The sequence below is a fragment of the Leuciscus leuciscus genome (assembly GCF_965113295.1).
Source record: "Leuciscus leuciscus genome assembly, chromosome: 25".
Classification (NCBI taxonomy): Eukaryota; Metazoa; Chordata; class Actinopteri; order Cypriniformes; family Leuciscidae; genus Leuciscus; species Leuciscus leuciscus.
The window spans coordinates 18,152,307-18,164,639 of record NC_138724.1 but is presented as its reverse complement, the minus strand read 5'-3'; the positions used below and the strand labels follow the sequence as shown (position 1 = coordinate 18,164,639).

General features: G+C 36.0%; 1 protein-coding gene across 2 annotated transcripts in view; it reads left to right on the top strand.

Annotated features, from left to right (window-relative positions):
* cald1b (caldesmon 1b) overlaps window positions 1-12,333 on the top strand; it is a 29,796-nt gene that overhangs the window by 15,416 nt on the left and 2,047 nt on the right. The window contains exons 3-16 of one of the 2 annotated variants that reach the window (XM_082159197.1): window positions 2,107-2,226; window positions 2,692-3,148; window positions 3,268-3,312; window positions 3,417-4,118; window positions 5,049-5,090; window positions 5,207-5,280; window positions 5,370-5,628; window positions 7,292-7,423; window positions 7,545-7,588; window positions 7,686-7,761; window positions 7,836-7,976; window positions 8,087-8,209; window positions 10,444-10,512; window positions 11,776-11,809. In XM_082159197.1, coding sequence (XP_082015323.1) covers window positions 2,107-2,226; window positions 2,692-3,148; window positions 3,268-3,312; window positions 3,417-4,118; window positions 5,049-5,090; window positions 5,207-5,280; window positions 5,370-5,628; window positions 7,292-7,423; window positions 7,545-7,588; window positions 7,686-7,761; window positions 7,836-7,976; window positions 8,087-8,209; window positions 10,444-10,512; window positions 11,776-11,809 — 2,318 coding nt within the window. The remainder of the gene's footprint in view (window positions 1-2,106; window positions 2,227-2,691; window positions 3,149-3,267; window positions 3,313-3,416; window positions 4,119-5,048; window positions 5,091-5,206; window positions 5,281-5,369; window positions 5,629-7,291; window positions 7,424-7,544; window positions 7,589-7,685; window positions 7,762-7,835; window positions 7,977-8,086; window positions 8,210-10,443; window positions 10,513-11,775; window positions 11,810-12,333) is intronic. The other variant, XM_082159198.1, reaches the window with a different exon arrangement.

Genomic DNA, 12,333 nt, shown 5'->3' with positions numbered 1-12,333 from the left:
AATGTTAACAATATTTTATTGTAAGTGAACAAGTATTGTCTTGTTGAATGCAATATAGATTTTTACTGTAAATTATATAGATTTTTTCTATTTAAAAAAGATTAAATTATTTTAAACTAATATTGAAATACTATAAATTATAAATAAAATAAATTATGTCCGGTTAAATTAAAAAAAAAATATATATATAAATGTTTTTTTTTTTACATCATTTTCCTTTAAAACTATGAATTTCTTTACAGTATAATATTCATAATTTGATTATGTTGTGGTATGATGTCCTGTTATTAAGCAGAGGCATCTTTTATCGCCCAGGAGGAATTTATTTTGTGATCATGACAGATTGACTGTACATTATAATAAATGAACATGAAATATTATGTGAAATGAAACAAGCACAGCTATTGGGAATGCTGGGAATGCTATACGATGCTGTTGGGAAACGCATCCCAGGTTATCTTTTAAAGGGTTGTCAAATGTGCCGAGTCTCTCGGCCGCAGGTAAAGGAAAATCCACAGACTTTGGAATGTTTTGACTGCTGCTTTTATTCCAAGATTCAGCCATAATGTTTCAGTATCTCTCAGGAGTGTGAGCTTTCTCCCTCAATCTCTCATTGCATTTCATCTGTAGCACTGGAGGTCTGAAAGCTATTGTATTCATCCAGAAACACTTCTTACAAAAGGCGCACTGTATTCTTCCAAGAAAATCACAGATACTCCATCTGACTGTCTTTTTGGATGACCTTTTTCAAGTGGAACTCCCTGAGAGGACCGGATTGTTTCGGATTTCCGCTTTTTGGTCTGAGAAACAAAATTGCGGTCCCTGTTATGGGTTTCTCTCTATCATCTACAACATCTGCAAATGATTGGGAAGGGAAGTGAAGAGGAGATGGGGGGAAAAAATAAAACCCATCCTCCATCAATTGGTCATTTCAAGTGCTCTCACTGCCTTATAAACACCAACATGCCATGACAAACTCAAGCCAGGCCGGACTCGCTCAACTTCAGCAGAAAGAGGGAGAATTTGAGCACAACATTGTGGGTGCAACATCTGAGACCGACAATGAGGCAACTCTGAGGGGAAAAAGCACATTTGGCATCTAAGTTTACAATCTGGCTAATTTACCATGACGCTAGGATGCTAACAAAGCTTTCCCCTCAGATTGCAGTCCAAACCTCTCTCTGTGTACTCCCATGCCTCAAAGATTTAGTTACAGTTGAGGTTTTTGGGTCTGACCGGTATCTTAAGCAAGCTGGTAAACCAAACATAAATAAACACAAGAAACTGTTTATATGAATCTCAGGGTCTTAAAAAAAAATGGTTTATGGATTGACATTGCATTGCCGTGTTTTTTGATATGTAACGTGGTTATACCATTTCAATGCTGTATATGATTATAATAAATATTGTAAATTGAAGAACATTTAGAGGATAGGATGCTAGAGGACGAAAGCCAAATCATAAATGAAAAGTTAGCCTTTCCATAGTAATATAGGGAAAATATTTCTACAGTTTTTTTTTATTATAAATTATAAAATAACTCACATTTTGTATTTACAAACAGTACTTTATTGTAAAAGTACATATATTGTCTCGTTGAGGATCATATAGATTTTTACCTTAAATTATACGGTAATTTATACTTTTTTACTTTAAAAAATATTTTTTTATCTTTTTTCAGTAATATAAAATATTATAGATAAACAACCACACATAGCATGGTCAATGTTTTAAACAAGTAAATAAATAAAAAAATAATACATTTAAATAATACATTTTAATTTAAAGAATATTTATTATTTATTTATTAATTATTACATTTAAATAATTTAATAATAATAACAATACATTTTTATGCACATATGACTCAAATTAATTTCTACTCTTTTAGCTTAAAAATCTGATCATATTTTTTTGTAGAATCTGTAGATTTAAGGTTATATTTGGTTGTATTATCATTATTGACTCTTCGGGGTGATGTTTAATTCTCACAAGCTCTTTCAGTGCTGAGCCAAAAACATTCATAAATCTGTCAGTATTGTCTGTCTGCATTCATACAGAAGAATGAGAGTCTTAACTCATGTCTGTGTCCCACCGTCTCTACAGGATGAACTCTCATGATGAAGATGAGGAAGCGGCCCGGGAGCGTAGGAGGCGAGCACGTCAGGAACGCCTGCGCAATATGGAGAATGAGGAGTTGAGTAACACAACAACAGAAACAAACAGGTAGATCCATCCAAAAGCATTTTTGTCATACATTTTGTTAAAAAAAGCTGTCGTATTACAAAGCACTGCACAGGAAATTCTGGAAAAAAATATGTATGTAAATATTGTGGCCATGAATTGAGAATTCATTCCCTCATTTTATTCATTCGTTCCCTTGTTTTAGTTAAATTGTGGCTACAAATTAAGAATTTGTTCCCTCGATTTACAAATAAGTGTAACATGGCCATGATTTACTAAAATGAGGGAATTAATTAAAATAAGGGAACAAATTCTTAATATGACATACATATTTTTGTCTGCATGTCATGTGTGGAGCTCCGTACTACATAAAAAAAAGAAAACTTATTTAATGTAATGTAATGTAAAAACGTAATTATAAACTTAACTAAAGCCTGATATAAAATCTAAAATATTTGTATAACTCATAAAAGCACTTGGCTACACTGATAATGGTGTTGTTTTCAGTACAGAGACGCCCTCATGGATCTCTAGTTCTGCTCCAGCTGACGATGATGATCAGGCTCTCTTGGAGAAGATCGCCAAGAGAGAGGAGCGGAGACAGAAAAGGATGAAGGAAGCATTGGAGAGACAGAAGGAACTTGATCCCACCATCATGGATGAAACCGTCACCACAGAGGACGAGCCAAGTCGTAGAAACGACAAACTAGAGTCCTCCCAAAATGACATTTCCTCAACAGAAACCAATTCCTGGAAGGAAAAGGAAGAGATAAAAGAGGAGGAAAAAGAAGAGATAAAAGAGGAGGAAAAGATAGAGGAAAGCAACGTGGAGGTTGAGGAGACAATCGCCGTAAAGGAGAATCCAATGTCATTTACAGCAGCAGACGCACCTAAAGAATCTTCGGAGAAGATAGACAAACCAGAAGAGGAAGACAGACCACAAAGGTCCTACCTCAGAGAACAGGTAATTTCCTCAACATTTTTTGCTGTCATTCCAACTTATGATGAAGGTTCAGTACATTAGCGAGGCATTTCATGTGGTTTCTGCATTATTCGTTTATTCTGACACTTCATTTGTTACAGGAATCCATGGAGGAGAAACCCAAAGAACCAGCGGTACCAAATGAGGTATGAGGTTCTTAAAAGTTGAGTTTATAACAAAAAAATTGGTGAATGCCTTTGAATTGATTTATTTGTCTGAAATTATTTTAAAATATGTGTTATATTTTTAGGAAGAATCTGTTAGCGAAAATTTAGAGACTAGAGAACAAACAAAAGTAGATTTAGCAAGTGCAGATTTAGAAAACAAAACGGTTGAATCTGAAAGTCTGATATCAAAAAAAGAGGACAAAATAGAGGTGGAAGTCATAGTGGAGACAGCTTCACCAGAGACTGAGAAAGAAAAGCTGGTAATGAAAGAAGAACATGTAAAGGAACCTGAAGAACATGTAAAGGAACCTGAAGAACATGTAAAGGAACCTGAAGAACATGTAAAGGAACCTGAAGAACATGTAAAGGAACCTGAAGAAAAACTTGTGGAGGTGAAGTTTCGAATTCAAGATAAAGCTCCAGAGAAGGAGGCGGCTGAGAAACCTATGAAAGAGCAAGAGAAACCCCATGTAGCTGTTGAAGAAACACCAAAAAAATCATTCAGGGAAGTTGAGGTGAAGGCCAAAACCCCAAAGAAAGAAGAGGAGAAACCACAACTGAAGATGGAGGTTGAAGAAAAACCATCAACGCCAAAGAAGAAGGTTGAGGAGAAACCTGTGACTCCAAAGAAAGTGGTTGAGGAGAAACCTGTGACTCCAAAGAAAGTGGTTGAGGAGAAACCTGTGACTCCAAAGAAAGAGGTTGAGGAAAAGCCTAAATGGAAGAAAGAGGCTGTAGAAACGAAGGCCAAAGTTGAAGAAAAAGTCAAATCAAAAAAGGAGGAGGTATTCGCCTCTTACCCTGAGTGATGCATAAATCACAGAAGTATGCACAGCTCACGCTTTTAATGCGCATTTCCGTTTGACTGGATGGACACAGCGTGAATCTCATGAAACCTGTGAAGAACATGTTCAGGTCATTTCACCCCCTAAAGGATTTTTCATTTTTCATAAATTAAAATTGTAAGATATATAATATATAAAACAAAATATATGTATATATCATATTGGTATTTGTTTTATTTAATTAATGCTGGTTTATCATTGTTTTACACAACTTTTGTTCTGTAATACACTTAAAGATTTATGTATTACAGTAATAAGAATCTAATGAGAATCACCATTGAGAATATTGGGAATTACATTGGGGGTGTCACAATAAAATAATAAAACATAAAAAAAACGTAATAGTCCTAAAAATAAGCTTAATTTTCTTCATGCAAAATATAATTAATAAATTTTCCCTTTGATTTTGTGGTGAAATGTCGCCTGGACATGTATTCATAAGATTTACTCATTTATGATCACATATCACTTTGCTTTATACATGTACAGTTGTGGTCATAATGATTGGCATCCCTGGTAAATATGATCATAGCATTTATTTCATAATGTGATTTCCTCCCCACTTTCAATTCTTTTACCTCAATGAAATTTTTTTGAATGAAAGATCAAAGGATAAACAATGCAGATTTAGTATTAAAGCCATCTTTGATCATATTTACTAGGGGTGCCAATAATTCTGACCACAACTGTATATGCAGTTCTGAAAATGCAATATTTGTGTCAAGACTGCCTAGTGTTGCTCTGTTTTTGCTGTGTAATTTGCACGAAGTGTGGCCAATTCTCCATGCAATACCCACTGATTGCTATGTTAGAAAAATCACTCGTTCAAACTAATGACAGAAATGAAAGTGCTTGTTTTTGTCTCTTTAGGTTGTGGAGGAAAAGCCGAAACCTTCCTTTTTGCGTGACAAAGTAAGTGAATGGTGCAAATAGCATCACAACTCTACCAGGACGTTTGTGTTTGACAGAAGGACAGCTCAACCTGAGAATAAAATAATAAAGCTCATTTACTGTTTCTCCATTCAAAGCTAAAAGTGTCAACAAAGCCACAAGATGTAGCTGAAAGCACCGCCAAAGCCAAGAAACCAGAGAAGACACTAAGGCACAGACAGAATTTGTCATTTCACAATTGATTCTATTTGTTTTTAGACAGCCACAATGAGAATAAAGCCATTTTTCTTCACATTTTAGTCCAACCAGCTTGCGTTCTCCTGAAACAGAGAAGCAGGATCCCATCGCCAAGCTGGAAGCAGAACGCAAGCTTCAGGAGCTGAAGCGCCGGCGGAACGAGACGGACAGCGAGGTGCTGGAGAAGATGAAGCAGAAGCAGCAAGTGGCCGAGGCTGAACTGGAAGAGCTGAAGAAGAAGAGGGAGGAGAGGAAGAAGATTCTGGAGGAGGAGGAGAAGCAGAAGAAACAGCAGCTGGCAGAAAAGAAAGCCAAAGAGGAGGTTGATTTTTTTTTTTGGCTAAGTATGGCTAAATGCTAATTTGCATACTAATTCTGCTTACTAAAAGTACTGTGCTGCTGGTGGGAAAGTTTAAGTATATATTCAGACAGTATCGCAGTATTTAGTTAACTTGATACTAATGCATAACCTGTCGTATAGTGCAAAAGATTTTCGGTAATATTAGCCTAAAACAAATTCTACAACTACAAATTCTTGATTTAAAAAGTTAAAAATTATTTGGAATGCTAGTCCTATTCTGGCATACTATCTGGTAAAAATAGTGTATAAATTGGAATCAATCAAATGTGCAAGAATTAAAATCTAAGACTAAAGCAGACAAAAGCCCAAAGTATACTCCGGTTTTTTGTGTATTGTGCACTGTCGAACACATAGCCTTCCAAAGTATACCAAAGATTTAGATATACAAAGACAGTGCACTCATATTACTATAAGTCCCGCCTTCTAAATAGAAATGCCAAGCACTAATTGGTAAAGTCATAACGTCTCTGCAGCTGCCTTTGGAAGCTCCTATAGAAACAGTCTGTGTTCTGAGACGTACGCTTAGGACTGCACATGCGCATTGGCTGATCCTGCCTGAAAAATGCAGTTTTTTGTCATGATTTGAGCATTTAGAAACAACATTTATGAGAAAGTTGTTGTCAGATTTCATTGGTGGTTTCAAAGACGAATTGTAATCATAAGGTTGGTGAACAGCTTTGGAGAATTGGATGTTTCCCTATTCAAAGAGATATGAGCTGTAATTGCATGAATGAAACAGCAGTCAGAGAGGCATTTCAAAGATGGCCGCCGAGTGAAATGATCTGCTTTAAAGGGACTTTGAGTATCTATTTGATAGTGTGCGAACACAGGCGCTCTACACATGTGCACTAGAAAGTTTCATCCTTGTCCTATCTCTCTAGAAGTTATTACAGATAAAATGAGTTGTTACTCGTCACACAAGCGCTTAACGTGGGCATCTATTGTTGTTGCCATCTCCAGTCGTTTGTTGTCTATCTATCGCATCAGGTTTTTTTCTGGTCAAGCCAGTGTTGCCACCTTGTGAACAAACTAATTACTGCACAAAAAATGTTATGTGATGGCTGCACAGAACCTGATTTCACCAAGTGCAACATGTTCCTGGATAATAATCTTTGTTGATCCTGGAACAACATTCTAATCAACCAATCAGATTTGAGGGACAAGTAAAGTTTACAGTTTATGTCAAGTTTAGGCTCACAACCATGGTATAGGTGCTTCTACATTTTTTTCACCAATCGTTTGCCTCTGATTTTAGGGACAAGTTATGGGTAGGGTTAGGTTTAGGGGAAGGGATATGGGTAAGACAAAATTTTCGGACAGGAACGTTGTTCCAGGATAAACAAAATAGGTTGACCCAGGAACACGTCTAACTCTGAAAAATCAGGACGTGCGATGGCTGCACGAGTACAGTATGTGCTTACTATGCTAATGATGAAATTTACATCATGTGGACAACAGCGTACGCATAAAACTGAAGTATACTTTAGACTTAAGGGGCCATTCGACAATGTAAAGATAGAGCAATGGAGTACAAAAACATGTTCTGTGTGAAGAGCCCATCATGGACTTTTTTGTGATTATTATAATGCGGCCCTTGTCGTCTTCTCTCCACTAAAATGAACAGGAAGAGAGGAGGAAGATGAAGGAAGAGATTGAGCGAAGGCGAGCAGAGGCAGCCGAGAAAAAAAAACAGAAGGAGGAGTCGAAAGAAGGGAGCAAAGCACCATTCATCGCTCCAAAGGGCGCCTCTGCAAAAGTCAGTGGCTCTCAGACCTATTCTAGCGTCACTTACAAAAAAGCAGATTTTTTGGGGGATATGGTACTATAGTAATGTGTTTTATGTGATTTACACTATGTTTGTTGCAATTTTCTGACAGATTGGTGAGAAAGCAGAATTTCTGAATAAATCTGCTTTAAAAAGGTAAGAAGTAATTTTAAAGTATGCGCTTACTCAACAGTTGACCACATACTGGGATCTGGGATATAGAGTTGATATTGTTTTTTATATATATAACCAGTCCGGTGAAGACGTCACACACTCCATTAGTTTGCAAGATAGGAAACAGACTGGAGCAGTACACTTCTGCTGTTCAGGTGAGGAATAGTGAACACTAGAGCGGCCAGCTCTCGTTTATAACTCAGTATGAGACTCTTTATCTGTTCACCAGACTAAAGAGTTGACCAGATCACCCAAATCTCCTGTGGACGTACCTGTGGCCGAAGGGCTGCGGAGCATCAAGAGTATGTGGGAGAAGGGGAATGTGGTCAATCCCACCCCGAGTCCTGCAAGCCCCCCAGCGGTCACCAAGGTACAAGAGGAGATAAACTGTTTTAGTACATGACTGCTGAAAGAAGCCGATACAGCAGGATTACCTTGTCTGAAAACAGAAGTATAAAATCCTGCTAACTGTCCGATCAGGAAACAGCTGGTCTGAACATCGGCGTGGCTGGGCGCATTAACAGCTGGAAAACCAAGACTCCAGAGAAGAAGCCCACTGAACCCAAACCAGCCCCTGAACCAGAAAAACCACCTGCCAAAACAGTGAGTCTTGGTTTTGTCATGTATCTATCTATCTATCTATCTATCTAGTATTTATTAATATTTTAAAAAGCTTATATTTTTATATAATTTAGTTTAAACATTTAGCTTTTGTGATGTTAAATGTTAGTTTAAGTTACATTTTTGTGAAGTGCTTTTGTCATTTTATCATTTCTTTAATAATTCTATTTATGTTTAATACATTTTTATACCAGGTTTATTTTTTTGTAATTTTAGTAATTCAATTTAAAGTTATTTCAGATAGATGCCAAGGCAACAAATAAACATTTTAAGCTTTTAAGTTTTTCATGTAATATTTACATTTTATTTTATTTCAGCTCCCTTTTAATCCTCTAATAATTTTTTTTTTTTTTAAAGACCAATAACAGAAAAAATCCTTCAGACCCCCCAATGTTCAAGACGTCTTTACGGAAGAACATTAGGTTTACATAATTTAACTTTAGAATTTATATATCTACATTTTCTAAGAAATCATAGAATGCAAAACTTTCACAGGAACAGTAAGGAGTGGTTTCACACAGGTTGTGTAAGTAAAATCTCTTATATTCTGTATGGTACAGGGTGGCCCTCCAGTGAGTCTTTAGAGTATTGCATTTGCCCATCTGATTCTGGTTTAGATTTAAGAATTACAGCAATACAAATTTTTCGAATAAAAAATGTTTTCTTTTTTTCTACTTTTTCTTTATTAGAAAAAGCATATTCTAACAGATATACATCAAAAATATTTAACAAGGCAGCAAATACAAGAACAGTAAACATAAATTGAATAAATAAAAAAGGGGAATAAATAAAGGGGAACTAAAGCAAAAACGCAAATGAATGACCGTGCTTCCCTCCCTCATGTCCCCCTGAGACGAGAGATTTCTGTATTGTGTGTCTGGAAAAAAAACTCAGATGATGCAAAAATCTTCATTTTGCGTCATCGGAGGCTTTTTTGGCCAGAGGCTCGAGACTACAGCCAGTAGTAGGCGCTCGTTCCGCATGTTTTCAACCCACCCATAGGGGGATCTCACGATAAAACGGCGTTTTTTCAGTTTCGAGTCAACTAGTAGCCTAGTTGTATAATTTCTTCCGATTCTGCCCTCTGTAACCGGTAGGCGTGGCTTGGGAGTGGCCTCGTAGGGCAGCGAAGCAAGTGCATTCTGGGAATTGTTGTCTTCCATCCACATGAGCCAAAAATACATGTTCTGGCTTTTCTCAGTCTAGAAGGCTCCAACTTCTAAAATAATTTCACATTTCTACTACATAAATGACCCAATTTAAATACACATTCATCTTTCCAGAGGTGAAATATCCCTTTAACTCATGCACACACACCAAAAAAAAAGACACGCTAGAATTATAGATATGTATATGAATGTGTGCACATTTTCACCCTCTCCTATGTGACTTGTTGGTCATTGTAATGCAATATACTTAAATTTGGGCCACAATCTTGCCACAAAAGTATTCAACTGAAGTCTAAGGGATTAAGTTATTTGTTATCATTCTTTCTGTATTATGTATGTCATGCATTTTATATTATATTGTGTATAATTTCTTTGGTACAGCACTTTGGTCAGTTTTGCTGTTTAAGCGTGCTGTAAAAATAAATTGTACTTACTGAAATATATATTATAAAAATATATGTATAAAAAAATCTAAACACTGCGAAAATCGCCTTTAAATTTGTCCATTTATGTTCGCAATTGTGCTGCATCCACTCACAAAAGTATATTTTTAATATATTTATGGTAGGAAATTTACTAAATATCTTCTTAATATATTTATGGTAGGAAATTTACAAAATATCTTCATGGAACATGATCTTTACCTAATATCCTAATGATTTTTGGCATAAAAGAAAAATGTATAATTTTGACCCATACAATGTATTGTTGGCTATCGCCACAAATATACGTGCGACTTGTGACTGGTTTTGTGGTCCAGGGTCACATGGTAATAATTCTATGGTTTTACCATCTGGCACACCCTCAGTATTTTTTATAGTATTGTGCTATATTTACTTTATCTCTATCTTCTTCCCACTCCTCTAGCTGTGGCCTTTTCTTCTCCTTTTCACTTTTCTGTCACACTGCTGTCCACTGTTTTTCCTCTGCTTCTATTCAATCCCCCTCTAGAAAGGTAAGCTTTAATACAGAAAACATTTTTTAAAAATCCATTAACAACCTATATGCAAATCTAATGGAGGATGGTTTGTAATTTTGTTTTGACAGGACCAGAAGCCAGCTGATGTCACTAAACCACGTGGCCCATGGGAAACAAAGGGCTCCACACCTGCCAAGGTGAGCTGAGTGGGTTGAAATATAATAAAGTGTTCATCCCCTCAAAGTCAGTTATTTAATTTACTGACTGTTTCCTTTCACCAGCCCAGAAAAGACATTGACAGACTGTGAGGTATAACAGGAAGTACCAAAGTGGTGTCTGATACCTGTTGATTTGATGGATTGCTATTCACTTCACACAAATTGTTGGCTCACCCACTTTACAATTAACTAGCAAGTCTTTTGGTAGCTGAATATATGTGAAAGATTTGTCTCAGGTCTCATGAATTCAAGTGATGGCCCTGTTTCCAAAAAAAAAAACTTTCATCTCAGTGATTCATTTTATACTGCATATGACTTGATTTTATACTGTATATGACATTGGTTTGTCCACTGTATCCATCATCCCTTTCTCAGGCATTGTGACTAAAATATTCTGTCAGATTAAGATAAAATGAGTGTACTTGCTTGTTTTCTGTTCTTTCTGTTAGTTTCTGTTTGTTTTTCCCACAAATGGTAGTAACAGTTGCTCTTTTAATAGTATAAAAAAATACCAACACATTCTCTTGGCAATTTGAAACTATTTTACATTTTGGTGAAATAGTGGCTAATTCGTATGAATTCGTACAATCTCATTTGTACGTTTTTGTACGATCTGCTTTTGGCCCTGTAACATTTATGTTTAGGGGTGGGCCTTCGCGATACATTTTTTCATTTTCATATGTTTCACATCGTACGAATCAGGGATGCAGGATATATCGACCAACATATCGGTAATGGCCGATATATGTTCATTTTTAATGTTATCGTTATCGGTCCGATAAGAAAATTTGTCTGATATCTTAAATCCGATAATGGATTTTATTTTATCCATGAAAAATGCATTTTGATTCTTTATTCACAAATATATTATCCAATGACCCGTTTGCATTATTTTATTTATGTGTAAGGCAATAGATTTTTTTTATATATAAGGCAAGTTGGCCATAGTCGTGTAAAATTTATTAAAAAAATTCAACTAGGCTACTGCACTGTATATGTCTGATTTATGTTGAAGGGTTTGGGACATGGCTTCTGGTGAAACTTTTGTTTTTGTAATCAGGCACTCAAAAAATGTGGATTTATAGTTATCGGCTTTCAAATATAAAGAATTATCGGTTATCGGTAAAGGTGAACATTTTTATATCAGTGCATCCCAAGTACAAATTCACATGAAATCTTAAAATAGGTTAAAAATGCCTAAGACCTTTTCAAATCACTCTCTTGTATTGCTTTTTGTCCCAGGTGTTCGCAGCCAAAAGTAAATTCGTCACAAATGGTGAGTGACTGTGTTTTTTTTTTTTCTCATTCAGTTTCAAATGTCAATTTTTTAAAAATATTTGTTAAAGAGATCATTCAACCATTACTTATATGTCATTACTTACCCTCATATACATACAAAAGACTTATTAGATATTGAAAAGAATGTGTTAACTGTTTTTGTCAATACAATGAAAATCAAATGGGGTCCAAAAAATTACATGGGTCCTCATTGACTTTCACTGGACCAAAAAGACATTTTTCTAAATATCTTAACTCCACTGAGTAGATTTTCTCTCTAAAAAGGGCGGGGCAGTGGGGGGTGTTTTAACTGACAGCGGCGCGGTGACAGCAACTGTCTGAAGTCATAACTCTAACTGGCCAGTGCTATTGTAAATCTCTCGTTCGCATATCATGCCATGCTATATTTAAAGCACCGACCTTGTTCTCTTGCATTGGTACTTCACGAACCGCTAGCTAGCGTGTCAGGCATAATTCCAGTGTGTTCATTTCACCCAGCACCTCCTGTGTAGCATCATAACG